Source organism: Cervus canadensis, chromosome 30, assembly GCF_019320065.1.
Source record: "Cervus canadensis isolate Bull #8, Minnesota chromosome 30, ASM1932006v1, whole genome shotgun sequence".
Taxonomy (NCBI): domain Eukaryota; kingdom Metazoa; phylum Chordata; class Mammalia; order Artiodactyla; family Cervidae; genus Cervus; species Cervus canadensis.
In genome coordinates this window covers 18,413,708-18,433,416 of record NC_057415.1, presented here as the reverse complement: position 1 = coordinate 18,433,416, position 19,709 = coordinate 18,413,708, and the positions used below count along the sequence as shown (strand labels likewise).

General features: G+C 39.7%; 1 protein-coding gene across 2 annotated transcripts in view; it reads right to left on the bottom strand.

Moving 5' to 3' along the window:
* The window catches only part of PTPDC1 (protein tyrosine phosphatase domain containing 1), a 70,278-nt gene that overhangs the window by 28,024 nt on the left and 22,545 nt on the right, over positions 1-19,709 (bottom strand). The window contains exon 2 of one of the 2 annotated variants that reach the window (XM_043453283.1): positions 17,965-18,052. The exons of the other annotated variant lie outside the window; for it this stretch is intronic. Coding sequence (XP_043309218.1) covers positions 17,965-18,046 — 82 coding nt within the window. The 5' untranslated portion in view covers positions 18,047-18,052. The remainder of the gene's footprint in view (positions 1-17,964; positions 18,053-19,709) is intronic. 2 annotated transcript variants of the gene reach the window in all.

Genomic DNA, 19,709 nt, shown 5'->3' with positions numbered 1-19,709 from the left:
AAACTCTATTAACCTTTGTCCTGCTTCATTCTGTACTCCAAGGCCAAATTTGCCTGTTACTCCAGGTGTTTTTTTTTTTTTTCCCAATTATTTTTATTAGTTGGAGGCTAATTGCTTTACAATATTGTAGTGGTTTTTGCCATACACTGACATGAATCAGCCATGGATTTACATGTGTTCCCTATCCTGAACCCCCCTCCCACCTCCCTCTGCATCCCATCCCTCTGGGTCATCCCAGTGCACCAGCCCCGAGCACTTGTCTCATGCATCCAACCTGGACTGCCGATCTGTTTCACACTTGATAATATACATGTTTCGATGCTGTTCTCTCAGATCATCCCACCCTCGCCTTCTCCCATAGAGTCCAAAAGTCTGTTCTATACATCTGTGTCTCTTTTTCTGTTTTGCATATAGGGTTATCATCACCATCTTTCTAAATTCCATATATATGTGTTAGTATACTGTATTGGTGTTTATCTTTCTGGCTTACTTCACTCTGTATAAGGGGCTCCAGTTTCATCCACCACATTAGAACTGATTCAAATGTATTCTTTTTAATGGCTGAGTAATATTCCATTATGTATATGTACCACAGCTTTCTTATCCATTCGTCTGATGATGGGCATCTAGGTTGCTTCCATGTCCTGGCTATTATAAACAGTGCCGCGATGAACAGTGGGGTACACGTGTCTCTTTCAGATCTGGTTTCCTCGGTTTGTATGCCCAGGAGTGAGATTGCTGGGTCATATGGCAGTTCTATTTCCAGTTTTTTAAGGAATCTCCACACTGTTCTCCATAGCGGCTGTACTAGTTTGCATTCCCACCAACAGTGTAAGAGGGTTCCCTTTTCTCCACACCCTCTTCAGCATTTATTGCTTGTAGATTTTTGGATAGCAGCCATTCTGACTGGCGTGTAATGGTACCTCACTGTGGTTTTGATTTGCATTTCTCTGATAATGAATGATGTTGAGCATCTTTTCATGTATTTGTTAGCCATCTGTATGTCTTCTTTGGAGAAATGTCTGTTTAGTTCTTTGGCCCATTTTTCGATTGGGTCATTTATTTTTCTGGAATTGAGCTGCAGGAGTTGCTTGTATATTTTTGAGGTTAATCCTTTGTCTGTTTCTTCATTTGCTATTATTTTCTCCCATTCTGAAGGCTGTCTTTTCACCTTGCTTATAGTTTCCTTTGTTGTACAAAAGCTTTTAAGTGTGATTAAGTCCCATTTGTTTCATATAGACTGAAAGTCAAGGGCTGGAAAAAAATATTTCACGCAAACAGAGACCAAAAGAAAGCAGGAGTTGCAATACTCATATCAGATAAAATAGACTTTAAAATAAAGGCTGTAAAAAGAGACAAAGAAGGACACTACATAATGATCAAAGGATCAATCCAAGAAGAAGACATAACAATTATAAATATATATGCATCCAACATAGGAACACCGCAAAATGTAAGGCAAATGCTAACGGGTATGAAAGGGGAAATTAACAATAACACAATAATAGTGGGAGACTTTAATACCCCACTCACACCTATGGATAGATGAACTAAACAGAAAATTAACAAGGAAACACAAACTTTAAATGACACAATGGACCAGCTAGACCTAATTGATATCTACAGGACATTTCACCCCAAAACAATCAATTTCACCTTTTTCTCAAGTGCACACAGAACCTTCTCCAGAATAGATCACATCCTGGGCCATAAATCTAGCCTTGGTAAATTAAAAAAATTGAAATCATTCCAGTCATCTTTTCTGACCACAATGCAGTAAGATTAGATTTCAATTACAGGAAAAAAACTATTACAAATTCAAACATATGGAGGCTAAATAACACGCTTCTGAATAACCAACAAATCATAGAAGAAATCAAAAAAGAAATCAAAATATGCATAGAAATGAATGAAAATGAAAACACAACAACCCAAAACCTATGGGACACTGTAAAAGCAGTGCTAAGGGGAAGGTTCATAGCATTACAGGCTTACCTCAAGAAACAAGAAAAAAGTCAAATAAATAACCTAACTCTACACCTAAAGCAACTAGAGAAGGAAGAAATGAAGAAACCCAGGGTTAGTAGAAGGAAAGAAATCTTAAAAATTAGGGCATAAATAAATGCAAAAGAAACAAAAGAGACCATAACAAAAATCAACAAAGCTAAAAGCTGGTTTTTTTATAAGATAAACAAAATTGACAAACCGTTAGCAAGACTCATTAAGAAACAAAGAGAGAAGAACCAAATTAACAAAATTAGAAATGAAAATGGAGAGATCACAACAGACAACACTGAAATACAAAGGATCATAAGAGACTACTACCAGCAGCTCTATGCCAGGTGTTTCTTGACTTCCTACTTTTGCATTCCAGTCCCTTATAATGAAAAGGAAATATTTTTCAGCTGTTAGTTCTATAAGGTCTTTTAGGTCTTCACAGAACGGTTCAACTTCAGCTTCTTCAGCATTACTGGTCAGGGCATAGACTTGGATTACCGTGATATTGAATGGGTTGTATTAGAAACGAACAGAGATCATTCTATTGTTTTTGAGATTGCATCCAAGTACTGCATATCAGAATCTTTTGTTGACTATGAAGGCTACTCCATTTCTTCTAAGGGATTCTTGCCCACAGTAGTAGATATAATGGTCATCTGAGTTAAATTCACCCATTCCAGTCCATTTCAGTTCAGTGATTCCTAAAATGTTGATGTTCACTCTTGCCATCTCCTGTCTGACCACTTCCAATTTGCCTTGATTCATGGACCTAACATTCCAGGTTCCTATGCAATATTGCTCTTTACAGCATTGGACCTTGCTTCTATCACTAGTCACATCCCACAACTGGGTGTTGTTTTTGCTTTGGTTCTATCTCTTCATTCTTTCTGGAATTATTTCTTCACTGATCTCCAGTAGCATATTGGGCACCTACCCACCTGGGGAGTTCATCTTTCAGTGTCCTATCTTTTTGCCTTTTCATACTGTTCATGGGGTTCTCAAGGCAAGAATACTGAAGTGGTTTGTCATTCCCTTCTCCAGTGGACCACATTTTGTCAGAACTCTCCACCATGACCTATCCATTTTGGGTGGCCCTACACGGCTTGGCTCATAATTTCAATGAGTTAGGTGAGGCTGTGGTCCATGTGATTAGATTGGTTAGTTTTCTGTGATTGTGGTTTTCAGTCTGTCTGCCCTCTGATGGAGAAGAATAAGAGGCTTATGGAAGCTTCCAGATGGGAGAGACTGACTGAGGGGGAAACTGGGTCTTGTTCTGATGGGCAGGGCCATGCTCAGTAAATTGTTAATTCAACTTTCTGTTGATGAGTGGAGCTGTGTTGCCTCCCTGCTATTTATCTGGGGCCAAACTATGGTGGAGGTAATGAAGATAATGGTAACTTCCTTCAAAAGATCCCATGCAGGTACTGCTAAACTCAGTGCCCCCAACCCTGCAGCAGGCCACCACCAACCCACACCTCCGCTGGAGACTCCTGGAAACTCACAGGCAAGTCTGGGTCAGACTCTTGTGGGATCACTGCTCCTTTCTCCTGGGTCCTGGTGCACAATGTTCTGTTTGTGCCCTCCAAGTATCTAGTTCCCAGTCCTCTTTAAGTTCTGGCAGCTCTATGGTGGGGTTAATGGCAACCTCCTCCAAGAGGGTTTATTCCATACCCAAGTCTGCTGCACCCAGAGCCCCTGTCCTTGTGGCAGTCCACTGCTGACCCTTACCTCCACAGGAGATGCTCAAACACAGTTCTCTCTCAGTCTCTGTGGGGTCCATGGGTCCTGGTGCACACAAGGTTTATTTGAGCCCTTTTAGCGTCTCTGGCGGGAATGGCGTTTGATTCTAAACACGAATTTGCCCCTTCTACCATCTTGCTGGGGCTTCTCCTTTGCCCTTGGACATGGGGTATCTCCTCACAGCTGCTCCAGCGCCTACCGTCTTACTGGGGTTTCTCTGACTTGGACGTGGGGTATCTCCTCACAGCCGCTGCTCCAGATCTTGGAAGTGGGGTATCTCCTTCTCCCCTCAGCTGCTCCAGTACCACTCAGTTGCTGCTCGCTGCTCCAGCACCTAAGGTGTCCATAAGTGTGTGGATTTATCTCTGGGCTTTCTATTTTGTTCCACTGATCTATATTTGTCTTTGTGCCAGTACTATACTGTCTTGATGACTGTAGCTTTGTAGTATAGTCTGAAGTCAGGCAGGTTGATTCCTCCAGTTCTATTCTTCTTTCTCAAGATTGCTCTGGCTGTTCAAGGTTTTTTGTGTTTCCATACGAATTGTGAAATTATTTGTCCTAGTTTTGGGACAAATACTGTTGGTAGCTTGATACAGATTGCACTGAATCTATAGATGGCTTTGGGTAGTATACTCATTTTCACTATATTGATTCTTCCAATTTATAAGCATGGTATATTTCTCCATTTATTTGTATCATTTTTTATTTCTTTTATAGAAGGGGATTGTTTCCTTAATTTCTCTATTTTCTTATTGTTAGTGTATAAGAATGCAAGAGATTTCTGTGTATTAATTTTATATCCTGCAACTTTACTATATTCATTGATTAGCTCTAGTAATTTTCTGGTGGTGTCTTTAGGGTTTTCTAAGTAGAGGATCATGTCATCTGCAAACAGTGAGAGTTTTACTTCTTTTCCAATCTTTACTTCCTTTTATTTCCTTTTCTTCTCTGATTGCTGTAGCTAGGACTTCCAAAACTATGTTGAATTGTAGCGGTGAGAGTGAGCATCCTAGTCTTGTTCCCGATTTTAGGAGAACTTCTTTCAATTTTTCACCATCGAGGATAATGTTTGCTGTAGATTTGTTGTTTATGGCTTTTATTCTGTTGAGGCATGTTCCTTCTACGCCTGCTTTCTGGGAAGTTTTTATCATAAATATGTGTTGAACTTTGTCAAAGGCTTTCTCTGCATCTATTGAGATAATCATTAGTTTTTATTTTGTTAATATGGTGTATCACATTGACTAATTTGCAAATACTGAAGAATCCTTGCATCCTTGGAATAAAGCCCACTTCGTCATGATGTATGATCTTTTTAATATGCTGTTGCATTCTGTTTGCTAAAATTTTGTCAAGGATTTTTGCATCTATGTTCATCAGTGATATTGGGCCTTTATCTGTTTTTATTTGGGAGTGTTCTTGTTCAGCATGCATGTGTTCAGTAATTTTGGTGCATGGGCTGTATTTGGTATGGATGCCTGCCATGTCTTTCCTCAGGGTGTCCTGGCCATTATCCTCTTGGGAGAGAAGGGTGTGTGTGTGTGTGTGTATGTTTGTGTGTGTGTTTGGTATTTGGGAGAGAAGGGTGCGTGTGTGTGTGTGTGTGTGTGTGTGTGTGTGTGTGTTTGGTATTTGGGAGAGAAGGGTGTGTGTATGTGTGTTTGGTATTTGGGAGAGAAGGGTGTGTGTGTTTGGTATTATGGTGACCAGAGCGTGCAGTCAATGTTGGGTAGAGCCTTCTCCTTGTTCTTTGATAGTCGCAGCCCTGCTGGGGGCAGGATTTGCTCCTCAGCTGTAGGACTAGAAGCCCCCAGCTCTAGTCCTAGGCTGCAGTATGAGGTACTCGGGCTTGGACTACCCCTTGTGGGAAAGAAGCTGCTGCATATTCCTCTCCAGGACTTGTCCACTGTGCTCAGTGATGTCAACTGCCACCCAGTGTGTGCACCCACAAAGTACACTATTGGAGGCACTGTCTTTGGCCCCACTTTCACGGTGGGAAAGCTGGTAATTGGCTCAGATTTCGGTGCCACTTCCACGTGTGTGCAGCCACAAAGTCTGCTGCTGCTCATATTTGACACACCTCAGCAGTGGGACTGCCAGTAGTCAGCGTGGATGTCCCTCAGTCATTGCCCCCACAAAGTTGCAGGCTTGAAAACCCGCCAAAAGCTATGCCTTGAATCCACTTTGAGAGTGCTGGTAACTGGCTCAGATCTCAGCCGCTTCCACATGTGGGCAACCTGATAGCACCTGCATGCTCCTAAATCTTGTAGCAGCAAAATCACTCCTGCTTTTAGCACACTGAGAACAAAGCTACTATTGGAGGGCCATGCCTCTCCCTTGCAAGCTCACTGACAATGGTGCTCCTATGGCAGACGTGGGTTCCATCTTGAACACACATCCCCAGATCATATTTCAGGCCTTTTGGGCTGTCTCCACATAGCCAAACCAAGTCCTGTCCCTGGGTCTGTCTGCTGAAGCTCAAGTTGCAGCACTCACCACTGAGCACATCAGCAGGGGCATGACTTGGGCTCGAAAGTGTCATAAGTTGGCAAGGACTATCTGGGCTGGTCTTTCTCTGCACTGTCTACCTCAAGCCTGCTGGTGCACTCTCCTCTGAGCCTCTGTCCCAGCTGACTTTCCAGATGATGAAGGAGGCTCCCAGGATGAAGGAACCGTTCCTTTTTCCCAGTTCCCTCCAAGGGGCACAGGTCTCATCTCAATTACCATTTTTTTCTCTCATTTTATATGTTGATCTTTCTTGCAGTTGGGGTTGTAGGAGATCTTCTACCTGCATTCAGTAGGTATTCAGTGAGAATTACTCCAAATGTAGATGAATTTTTGATGTATTTGAGGGAAGAGGTATGCTCCATGTCCTTCTACTCTGCCATCTTGTTTTCTCTCAGGTTTTTTGAGTTAATTTTCATATATAGCAGAAGGTAAGAGTCCAACACCATTTTTTTTGCATGTGTACACAGTTTTCTCACTACTAACTGATAAAAAGATTATTTTTTTCCCACTGAATAGCCTTGGCACCCTTGTCAAAAATCACTGACCACATTTGCAAGGTTTTTTGCTCCTGGGATCTCTTTTCCATTCCATTTGTTTGTATGTCTTTGTGTATGCCAATACCACATCGCTTTAACTACTGTATCTTTGTAGAAAGTTTTGAAATCAAGATGCAAGTCCTTAAACTTTGTTCTTGTTTTTCAAGATTATTTTGGCAATTTGGGGGGTCTTTCAATAGTCCCTGCAAATTTTGGGGTGAATTTTTCTATTTCTGCAAAGAAATCATTGGGATTTATGATAGTGATTGCATTGAATCTATAGATTCTGTTGGGTTGTACTGACATCTTAGCAATTCTTCCAAATCATGAACACAGGATGTCTTTTCATTTATTTAAATCTTTAATTTTTTTTCAGCAATATTCTATAGTTTTCAACAAGGCACACTGAAAGTACTGGAGCCCTGACTGCCCTAAGCCCATCTCCTTTGTCCCAGAGGTTCCATGCTGAGAAAGGTAAGCCCTCAAAAAGGGATAAGAACAAACCTCAAAGATTGGCCTTGGTCAAATGAAGCTTAAAGAGGACACACCCAAAGAAACCTATGCCAAAAGTTATGGGTGGAAGTGGGTTTGGCTATAAATGGGCAACAGAAGGAATCCTTGTTTTGATGGAACTGTCCTGTATCTTGACTATAACAATGTCAGTATACTGGCTGCGAAATAGTACTACATTTTGTAAGATCGTTACTGTTAGTGGAAACTGAGTAAAGGGTAAATGAGATATTTTTGTACTATTTCTTACAACTGCATGTTAGTACTTAATTATCTCAATATTTTAATTAAAAATGTATATACAATCAAAGAAAAAAGTCACAAGGCAGGCTAAGTGAGGGTGATTTAGCACAGGTCAGAGCTAACACAGGAAGATATCTAATAGCATATGATACATGATCTGGCAGAATGTAGGCCCCATGTGAAAAAAAAAGAGCTAAGCTAGATGATGGCTGAGCAGGGCTGAGAGACTAGTTTTGAAAACGAGGGCTGAATAAATAAGCAGACATATTGGGGATAAGAGCCAGGTTTCTCACTCTTGGAGAAGGGAACTGTAAACATAAAAACAGGCAAAGCTAGAATGATAATATAGTGTTGGATTAGAATATGAAGTACCAATACTAATTCATGGTTTTCAATATGCATAGACAAAAACAAAAATAACTAAGGTGTATACACATACATACATATATACATACACTAATATAAATTGCCAAAGATTATAGTATCATGTTTGAGCACCAAACAAATGATAGTAAAGGATGATATTCCACTGAACAAAGTAGTAACCTACACTGAAATAACTGAACAAATAAAAGCTAAAATAAAGTTCTTCCTCACAGCAGAATGCTAACTAAGAAATGCCAAAGGAAAGAAGGAATTAGAAAACCTCCATTCAGTTATCTGTCATAGTAGTAATTAAAAGTTGAAACTACTGAGTAAAAGCTGGATGAGGACCAGGATATATACAAGGTCTCAGTGGATCTCTCCATAAAATGTTAATTATAAAGGGAAAAAGAATAATGTATAATAGGTAAATCTTTGGCAGATATACCTTTACTGATGTGATCAAACTTAACATTTCCAGTTTTGTTTTTTTTTTTTTGCAAAATGGTATCTTGAATTGCTTGACAGGATGGAGAATACAAAAAGCACAGAATCACTTCTGTGATATTTCTGTCAAAAATTTCAATCTTATGATGAAACAGTAGACAAACTCAAACTGAGAAACACTGCAAAATAAGTAGCCTGTAATCTTCATAAAGGTCAAGAAAGGACAAATTATGGTCATTAAAAGAAGTTGAAAAAACATGACAAGTAAAGTTTCGGTACTAAAAGATATTACAGAGACAGTTGATAAAATTTGAATGAGGGTCTATGGTTGAAAAATAGACAAAAAATTTTTTGCGCCTTTCTGTATGTTGGAAATTATTTCAAAATAAAAGAAATAACATTATAAGAAGAGGGACAATCTGATTACATGAGAATCCTGATGGAAGAATATAGCACTTTCTATGAAATATCATGCCAATAAAAAAAAACCTGACTATAGACTCTACATCCTTCTATCAATTCAATTTATAGTAAATAGTATTAGGATATAATCAGCAAAATATAGATTATGGCAAAATCTACAGAGTAAAAAAAATCTGATTTACTCAACAAATAAAGTGTAAGGAAAAAGAGATTGTGGGAAACCCAAATTTAAAAGAGATGTAAGATACATCTCAATCATGTGTGATGTATGAAATCATATATACTGCTGGATCTCAATTTAAAGATACATCTATGAGACAAGTAGAAATCTTCGCAATGTTTAGATATCTAAGAAACTACTGTTAACTTTTTTAGTTATTGCAATGATTATATACGGTTAATGAATCAAATGAAGTAATATGGAGGTAGGGGAAATGAGTAGAGGAAGCTAGTGATCTGATATTGTTAAAGTTGGGTGATGGTACCTACTCAGGGGATGGTACCTCCATGGCAGGTGGGTGGTACCCACCTGGAAATCTTTATTGTATTCTGTATACTTCTGGGAATATTTGAAATTTCCTCAAAATAAGTTTTCCCCTCCAAAAGTAGTAGAACCAAGATTTAAATTGAGGTCTGTTTAATTCCAAAGCTAATTCAATACTGAATGAAACTCCAATTTTCCTTTAAAAATCATTTAAGTATTTTATTTATATACCCCTTAGTTAGAATTTCTCATCACCTATTAGTCAACATTTAAAAAATATACTAGCCTTATCCCAATGTTAACTTAACAACATATAACTGACTGTCTTCATAAATGAGATGCACTTTAAGAAAGTTAGATATAAAGTTTTTAAATTTTTTTCTAATTTTTCCTAATTAAAAATTAGCTACACTTACACAATAAGGAAAATTTTATTTAAAAAAGATGCTTTTGGGAAGGTAAAAATCAGCTTACTGAGTGGATGACAACAGGGGTTACAAGCTTCCTGGGGACATTTGGAAATGTACATGATTTTTTGATAGTCACTGTGACCTAGGGACATTACTAGATGAGGAGGGCAAAGATACTAAATGTTCTCAATGCTAAGGGCTCTCCTGTACAATCGAGAGCCGCTTCGCTTCAAAAGTCAAGAGAATCCTGGGTGAGAAACACCAACTAAGAGGTAACATTCCAACTGAAGAAAGTAAAGGGGAAAAGGCTAAGCAAATTCTTACATTCATTAACTGGAAAGTACACAGGGGAAAACCCCTCTACCAGAGAAGCAACAAACTGACACCATTACGAAAGCACTTGTTTTAGGTACCTCTTCTTTCTAAAATCAGGGACATGAATATGTAGTAAGCCTGGCACATAGAAGTTGTCCACAGATGGTAGTTAGCAGAAGTATTAGTCCCTTTAGAGTCAGACACAGCACAGACAGATGATCTATAAAGATCTGGAATTTACTTTTAAAGCTTTTTATTTTATATTGCAGTATAGTCAATTAACAATGTTGTGACAGTTTCAGGTAGACAAGGTCAGAAGTGCAAAACATTGGTTTTCTTGATGAAAGAGAGCTCTCTCTGGCAGAGTGGATAGATTCTAACAAGAAGCATAACCAACTTCACGAACCAATTATTCCTAGCAAGCATTTAACTCCAATACCTCTAGACCTTTATTTCTTAACCTCTCCTTATACTATCAAATCCGTACTCAGAGGGGGACAACCCTCCCAAGTTCCCTACAGAGGAGCACTAAAATGAACTTGAGCAAAATCCAAAGTAGGCAGTAAGAAAATCATGCAAGAGGTACTGCCAAGAAAAATTATTCAACATGTTTCTTGCTAACTGCTACTGGTAGCAGCAAGACCAGTGATGCCAAAGTGGCAGGAAATCGGGTTGTACTTTCAGCTCAGAGCTTTCACCAGTAGGAAAGAGAGAGGGTGAGTGTGGCAGTAAGAGTCTGAGTAACAGCACCCTTCCTTTCCTGGGAAACTTTGTAAGAATCAGAACTGTAAGGCCATGACAGAGAGAAAAAGACTGAGAAGAAGGGCTAGCATGCTTCTGAATGGGCTTTATAAGTGACACTGGCAAGTAACAGAAGAATGAAATGAAAGATTGAATTGCAAGCAGGTGCTTGATGAGAGGAACAGCCAGATAATTTAAGAGGAAAATGAAGGAGATAAACATTGTTTTCAACATTGTTTCTTAAAAGACTAAGGAGAGAGTGGCCAAGATGGCAGAGTAGAAGGACCCTGAGCCCACCTCCTCTCATGAACACACCAAAATCATAACTATATGCAGAAAAAACATGGATGAAAAAGACTGGAACCTACCAGAAATGATCTCCTACAACTAAAGACAGAGACGGAACCAAGAGATGGGTAGGATGGGCAGACTCAAAATATAATCATATTGCATATCCACAGGTGGATGATCCTGGAGGAGGGCATGGCAACCACTCCAGCATTCTTGCAGGAGAAAGCCTGTGGACAGAGGAGCCTGGAAGGCTATGGTCCATGGGGTTGCAAAGACTTGGACACGATGGAAGCCAACTGAGTGCAGGTGGATGACCCACCAACTGGAGAGTAACGATACTGCACAGTGAGTAAGTGTTCTAAATCCTACATGGGGCTCCCCAGCCCTGGAAGATAAGCCTCCAGAGCATTTGGTTTTGAACACCAGTGGGGTATTTCAGGAGCCCCAAAGAACTGTGGGAAAAGAGACTTTACTCTTAAAGGAAACACATAAAATCACACACACCAAGATCCAGGGCAAAACCAGTCATTTGACAAGAGCCTGAGCCAGATCCACCTGCTGGTCATGGTGAATCTCCTGCAGAGGTCAGGGCAGCTGTGGTTCACCCTGGGGATATAAACACTTTGGCAGTCATACTTGGCAACATTCTGCCAGGTGATACTGCTGTTGGTAGCTGCCATGCTGGCTGACTACTGGTAAGATGGGCTTCATCCAACAGCCTGTAGGGACTAGAGCTGGGCTAACTCAGGCCAAACAACTAACTGTGGAGGGACACAGCACACTCATAAGCAGACAGGCTTTCCAAAGACTTCCTGAGCCCACAGCCACCTCTAAGATATGCCCCTGACATGGCCCTACCCACCATAGGGCCAGGACCCAGCTTCACCCACCAGTAGGCAGGCACCAGGCCTTCCCCCCAGGAAGCCTGCACTAGTCTCTAGAACAGCTTCACTTACCACAAGGAGCAGACAGCAGATCAAAGGAAACAACAATCCTGCAGCTTGCAGATCCAGGACATCCACAGAAAGCCAGACTGTACCTTGAGAGCAGCTGGGCTCTGGCTGTGTCCACTACCAGGCCAACACAAGCTTCAGGACATCTCACACTCCATAATCAAGTCTAGGAAGCAACCTGCCCACCCCTACCACCAACTACCTGAAATGAGTTCTGGGATCCCTGGTCCTATAATTGGACTCCAGGAACTGGCTCTGCCTACCAGTAGACCAGCACTAACCCCAGGATCTGGCTTTAACAACCAGTGGCCAAGCAACAGCCCTGGAGTCTTCGGGACCTGGTTTCTGCCCACCAGTGAGCCAGCACTAGCCTTGAGGCTCACTAGGGTTCTGCAGCCAGCTGCCTTGTGACCAGACCTTGTGCTGTCTCGCTGAACAGCAACCAGCAGGATTTGCACAATGCAGGGTCTGAAAGCCAAATGGGCTAGGGGCCAATCAAGCCTACAAGACTGTACATATAGCCCCCATAACAGAAGAACCCACACACCCATCTCAGGGAGAAACCCTAGAGCATCTAGCTTAGACAAGAGACAAATGCACTGCTGAGATAGGATGTCTCCCACAGGCCACTTCTCACAGGTCAAGAAACATAACTAACCTATCACATACCTGAAAATACAAATAACTTACACAAAGTGAAATGGCAAAGGAAAATGTTCCAGATGTAGGAACAAGATAAAACTCCAGAAGAAAAACAAAGTAAAGTGGAAACAGTCAATCTACTCAAGAAATAGTTCAGAGGAACAATCCTGAAGATGATGGAAGAACTTGGGAGAAGAATGTATGCACAGAGTGAGAAGTCAGAAGTTTTTAAACAAAGTCTTAAAAAATATAAAGAGTGACTAAACACAGTTAAAGAATGTAGCAGTTGAAATGTATACTAAAAGAACTTAATAGCAGACTAAATGATAAGAGGAATGGATCTAGAAGACAAATGGTGGAAATCACTGACTCTGAATAGAAAAAAGAATAAAAAGAAAAGAGGGCAGTTAAAGAGATCTCTGGGACAACATCAAGTGCAATAATATTTGCATTATAGAGGTCCCAGAAGAAGACAGAGAGAGAAAAGGCCTGAGACGATACCTGAAGATATAATAGCTGAAAACTTTCCTAACCCGGGAAAGGAAATCACTCACTCAAGTCTAGGAAGTGCAGCGTCCCACTAGGATTATTCCAGAGGAAAACACCAAGCAAGACATACTGCAATTAAAATGACAAAAGTTAAAGAGAGAATATTAAAAGTAGCAAGGAAAAAGCAACAAGTTATATACAAAAGAACTCTCATAAGTTTATCAGCTGATTTTTTAGCTGAAATTCTGCAGGCCAAAAGGGAGTGGCAGGAAATACTTAATGTGATGAAAGGCAAAAACCTACAACCAAGAATGCTCAGCAAGGCTCTTGGTCAGATTTGATGGAGAAATGAAGAGCTTTACAGACAAGCAAAAGCTAATAGCTAACAAAAACAAGTTCCATAAATATGATGCCTACAAGAGACCCACGTGAGATCTAGAGACAGATACAGACTGAAAGGGGACAGGAAAAGTTATTTCAGGAAAATGGAAATCAAAAGAAAGTTGGAGTAGCAACACTTATACTGTTACAACAGACAAAGAACACAATATCCAGGGAACAAACCAAGAAGATTTATAAGTTGTAAATATATGTACTCAACATAGGAGCACCTAAATACATAAAGCAAATATGAATATACATAAAGGAAGAAATTTACAGTATCACAGAAATACTAAGGGACTTTAAAACCACACATCAATGGTAACAACACTTACATAAGGCTATAAGATTAGATATCAATTACAAGAAAAACACAAATGGAGGCTAAACAAAACACTTCTAAATAATCAAGCACTCACTCAGCAAGTGAAACTAAATGATGAAAAGACAACATGTAGAATGGGAGAGATAACTGCAAATGAAGCAACTGAAAAAGGATTAATTTCTAAAAATATATAAGCAGCTTATGACAGTTCAATACCAGAAAAATAAACAATCCAAACAAAAAATGGGCAGAAGACCTAAACAGGTATTTCTCCAAAGAAGGCATACAGATGGCCAATAAACACATGAAAGATGCTCAAAATGGCTTATTATTAGAGAAATGTAAAGCAAAACTATAATGAGGTATCATCTAACACCAGTCAGAATCAGTTCAGTTCAGTTGCTCAGTCATGTCCAACTCTTTGCGACCCCACAGACTGCTGCACACAAGGCCTCCCTGTCCATCACGAACTCCCGGAGCTTACCTATACTCATGTCCATTGAGTTGGTGATGCCATCCAACCATCTCATCCTCTGTCATCCCCTTCTCCTGCATTCAGTCTTTCCCAGCATCAGGGTCTTTTCAAATGAGTTAATTCTTCACATCACGTGGCCAAAGTATTGGAGTTTCAGCTTCAGCAACAGTCCTTCCAATCAATATTCAGGACTGATCTCCTTTAGGATGGACTGGTTGGATCTCCTTGCAGTCCAAGGGACTCTCAAGAGTCTTCTCCAGCACCACAGTTCAAAAGCATCAATTCTTCGATGCTCAGCTTTCCTTATAGCCAACTCTCACATCCACACATGACTTACTGGAAACACCATAGCCTTGACTAGACAGAACTTTGTTGGCAAAGTAATGTCTCTGCTTTTTAATATGCTGTCTAGGTTGCTCATAACTTTTCTTCCAAGGAGCAAACATCTTTTAATTTCACAGCTGCAATCACCATCTGCAGTGATTTTGGAGCCTCCAAAAACAAAGTCTCTCACTGTTTCCATTGTTTCCCCATCTATTTGCCATGAACTGATGGGGCTGGATGCCATGATCTTAGTTTTCTGAATGTTGAGTTTTAAGCCAACTTTTTCACTCTCCTCTTTCACTTTCATCAACAGGCTCTTTAGTTCTTCTTCGCTCTCTGCCATAAGGGTGGTATTATCTGCATATCTGAGATTATTGATATTTCTCCCAGCAATCTTGATTCCAGCTTGTGCTTCATCCAGCCCAGCATTTCTCATGATGTACTTTGCTTATAATTCAAATGAGCAGGGTGACAATATACAGCCTTGACGTACTCCTTTCCCTATTTGGAACTAGGCTGTTGTTCCATGTCCAGTTCTAACTGTTGCTTCTTGACCAGCATACAGATTTCTCAGGAGGCAGGTCAGGGGGTCTGGTATTCACATCTCTTTCAGAATTTTCCAGAGTTTGTTGTGATCCACACAGTCAAAGGCTTTGGCATAGTTAATAAAGCAGAAGCACATGTTTTTCTGGAACTCTCTTGCTTTTTCAATGTTCCAAAGGATGCTGGCGATTTGATCTCTGGTTCCTCTGCCTTTTCTAAATCCAGTTTGAACATCTGAAAGTTCATGGTTCACGCATTGTTGAAGCCTGGTTTGGAGAACTTTGAACATTACTTTGCTAGCGTGTGAGATGAGTGCAATTGTGTGGTTGTTTGAGCATTCTTTGGCATTGCCTTTCTTAAGGATTGGAATGAAAACTGACCTTTTCCAGTCCTGTGGCCACTGCTGAGTTTTCCAAATTTGATGGCATATTGCATGCAGCACTTTCACAGCATCATCTTTCAGGATTTGAAATAGTTCAACTGGAATTCCATCACTTCCCCTACCTTTGTTCATTGTGATGCTTCCTAAGGCCCACTTGACTTTGCATTCCAGCATGTCTGGCTCTAGGTGAGTGATCACACCATGGTGATTATCTGGGTCATGAAGATCTTTTTTGTACAGTTCTTCTGTGTATTCTTACCACCTCTTCTTAATATCTTCTGCTTCTGTTAGGTCCATACCATTTCTGTCCTTTATTGTGCCATCTTTGCATGAAATGTTCCCTTGGTATCTCTAATTTCTTGAAGAGATATCTAGTCTTTCCCATTCTATTGCTTTCCTCAGTTTCTTTGCATTGATCACTGAAGAAGGCTTTCTTATCTTTCCTTGCTATTCTTTGGAACTCTGCATTCAGTTCAGTTCAGTTCAGTTGCTCAGTCATGTCCAACTCTTTGCAACCCCATGAACCGCAGCACGCCAGGCCTCCCTGTCCATCACCAACTCCCAGAGGCCACCCAAACCCATGTCCATTGAGTCGGTGATGCCATCCAACCATCTCATCCTCTGTCGTCCCCGTCTCCTCCTGCCCTCAGTCTTTCCCAGCATCAGGGTCTTTTCAGATGAGTCAGCTCTTTGTATCAGGTAGCCAAAGTATTAGAATTTCAGCTTTAACATGAGTCCTTCCAATGGACACCCAGGACTGATCTCCTTTAGGATGGACTGGTTGGATCTCCTTTCAGTCCAAGACTCTCAAGAGTCTTCTCCAACACCACAGCTCAAAAGCATCAATTCTTCAGCACTCAGCTTTCTTTATAGTCCAACTCTCACATCCATACATGATCACTGGAAAAACCAAAGCCTTGACTAGACAGACCTTTGTTGACAAAGTAATGCAAATGGGTATATCTTTCCTTTTCTCCTTTGCCTTTTGCTTCTCTTCTTTTCTCAGCTATTTATAATGCCTCCTCAGACAACCATTGTGCATTTTTTTTCTTGGGGATGGTCTTGATCACTGCCTCCTGTTCAGGGTCACGAACCTCCATCTAGTTCTTCAGGCACTCTGTCTAACAGATCTAATGCCTTGAATCTATTTATCACCTCCACTGTATAATCGTAAGGAATTTGATTTAGGTCATACGTGAATGGTCTAGTGGTTTTCCCTACTTTCTTCAATTTAGGTCTGAATCTGGCAATAAGGAGCTCGTGATCTGAGCCACAGTCAGCTCCGGGTCTTGTTTTTGCTGACTGTATACAGCTTCTCCATCTTTGGCTGCAAATAATATAATCAATCTGATTTCAGTATTGTCCACCTGGTGATGTCCATCTGTAGTCTTCTCTTGTGTTGTTGGAAGAGGGTGTTTACTATGACCAGTGCATTCTCTTGGCAAAAACCAATCAGAATGGTCATGATCAAAAGTCTACAAACAACAAATGTTACAGAGGATATGCAGAAAAGGGAACCCTCCTGCACAGCTGGTGGAAAAGTAAACTGATACAGCCATTATGGAGATTTCTTAAGAAGCTAGGAATAAATCTACCATATGATCCAGCACTCCCACTACTGGGGATATACCCTGATAAAACCACAATTCAAAAAGACACACGTACCCTAGTGTTCATTGCAACACTACTTATAATAGCCAGGACACAGAAGGAACCTAGATGTCCATCAACAGATGAATGGATAAAGAAGATGTACATGTATACAATGGATTATTAAGCCATAAAAATAAAAGGGCTTCCTTGGTGGCTCAGCTGGTAAAGAATCCGCCTGCAAGGCATGAGACCTGGGTTCAATCCCTGGGTTGGGAAGATCCCTTGGAGGTGGGAACAGCTACCCACTCCAGTATTCTGGCCTGGAGAATTCCATGGACAATATAGTCCATGGGGTCACAAATTTGAGTTAGTGGTAGTGAGGTCGATGAACTTAGAGCTTGTTATACATAGTGAAGTAAGTTAATACATATCATATATCAAATGTATATATACAAAATTTAGAAAAATGATACTGATGAACCTATCTGCATGTGAGTAATGGAGACACAGATGTACAGAATGGACTTGTGGAGACAGTGGAGAAGAGGGTGGGACGAATGGAGACAGTAGCATTGACATATATACACTATCATGGGTAAAACAGATAGCTGGTGGAAGTGGCTATAAGAGCCCAGCCTGGTGCTCTGTGATGACCTGGTAGGGTGGAAAGGGGGAAGGGAGGGAGGCTCAAGAGGGAGGCAGTATATGTATAATTATGGCTTATTCAAGTTGTTGTATGGCAGAAACCAACATAAGATTATAAAGCAATTTTCCTCCAATTAAAAAATAAATTTAAGAAAAAATAAAGTAAAATAAAACAAAGTACAAAATAATAAAAAAAGAACTATTACCTTTCATGTTTGCAGCATATCCACTGTTATTCACCAATGTAGAATATGGTTGTTCATTTTGAGGCAAGGCTCCTGCAGCCATGGTAGTCTGTTGGGGGGAAAAGATTACTTTTTGAAGTTTTGCCTATGGAATATTTATTTGCTAATCACTTACAATGTGCTAGTCTTCTACTATCTAATACAGCAATCATTAACTAAGTGGTTACTGAGCATTTAAAATGTGGCTAGTATAGATCTGAGATATGCTATAGATATAAACTACAAGATTTTGGAGAACGGCACAAAAAAAGAATGTAAAATATTTATTTTTTTACACGGATTTAACATTTAAATATTTTAAAATATATTAGGTTAAATAAATTATTAAAATTATTTTTCTGATTCTTTTTGTTGTTACTGGAGAATCCAAATTTGAATATAATATTCTAGTGGACAGTGCTGTGCTAGACTATAAGGAAATGATAGAAAAAAATAAGACCTACTCTTCCTGTACATTTATAGATTGTTGGGAAGATAAGATGTAGACACAAATAATGCTAACATGTGCTAAGTATCACAAGGCAGTCTGGGACAAGCAAGAGGGCTGCCCAATTTGAGGGCAGGTGCAATGCTTAAAAAAGGAATTTGTACTTGAACTAGGCTCAAGGGGTAACATTTATTGTGGACACAATGGTACACTAGGGAATTAAACAGAATCCCTCCTTCTTTACTAATTCAGTTCAGTGAGGGTTACTAATTTATGACTTTACAGTTAACAGTCTTCATCTATCTCATGGTAAATTATATGGCTAACCACTGTGTTGCTATGGTTTCAACTGAGGAAAGTTGGTAAATCATTTAATGTGTCAAAAAGCAAAAATCATCACTTTTTTGAAGCCCCTGTTATGTGTCAGATTGTGAAATAAACAAAACACATATTGATTTCTGCTCCCTGGTTCCTGACACAGAGCGACTAGACTTCTGTAAATTCCTAAATGATAAGGAACCTAGGAGACTCTTTGTTTTAGTTCTAATGGGGTAACTCTTAACTCTAGGTGGGCTACTGATGGCTCCTGGATGGGGCTGGTCAGAAAGCCCCCAGTAATCAGAAAGCCATGATTGGAAGCTTGGAATTTTCTAGAAGGGGAGAGTTAACTGCGATACAACAGAAAGTCACATACAGTATTAAAGTTTTTTCCTGAATAATGATCTTAATATTTTTCTTTGAAAAGGCATGTTTATTGTTTGAGCATCAATGACTAGGGGGTCAAAGACTAATTTTTATGTGATTATTAATTTTTTAAAAATACTTTTAAAATTTGTTGAAAATTTTGGCACCAATAAACTAAGTGGTAATTAAATAATATTTTCCTTGGAGCATTGATTTTTGTGGAAAAAAAAAATCACTTCACAAATTTCAGTGACCCGCTGAGAATTTCAAATTCACTAAAATTTTATTTCTAAAATCAAGTTTTATATGCTCAATAGGTATAAAATTTTCAAGTCCTACTTGATGAAACTGTCTCCCTTCAAAAGAAATACAGAAATTAAAATCATAAATGTATTCTACCATGAAAGATAAAAGAAATTCCTGTAATATTCATATCACAAATCTGGTATCATACTAATTAATATAAAACTTTATAATGTACATAATATTTCAAACAAATATTACATAAAGACAAGAAGTCAATGGACTAATGGAACAAGTTGTTCCAGGACACTCATTAGCAAAAATTTAATTTAAAAGAATACCCACTAAGATC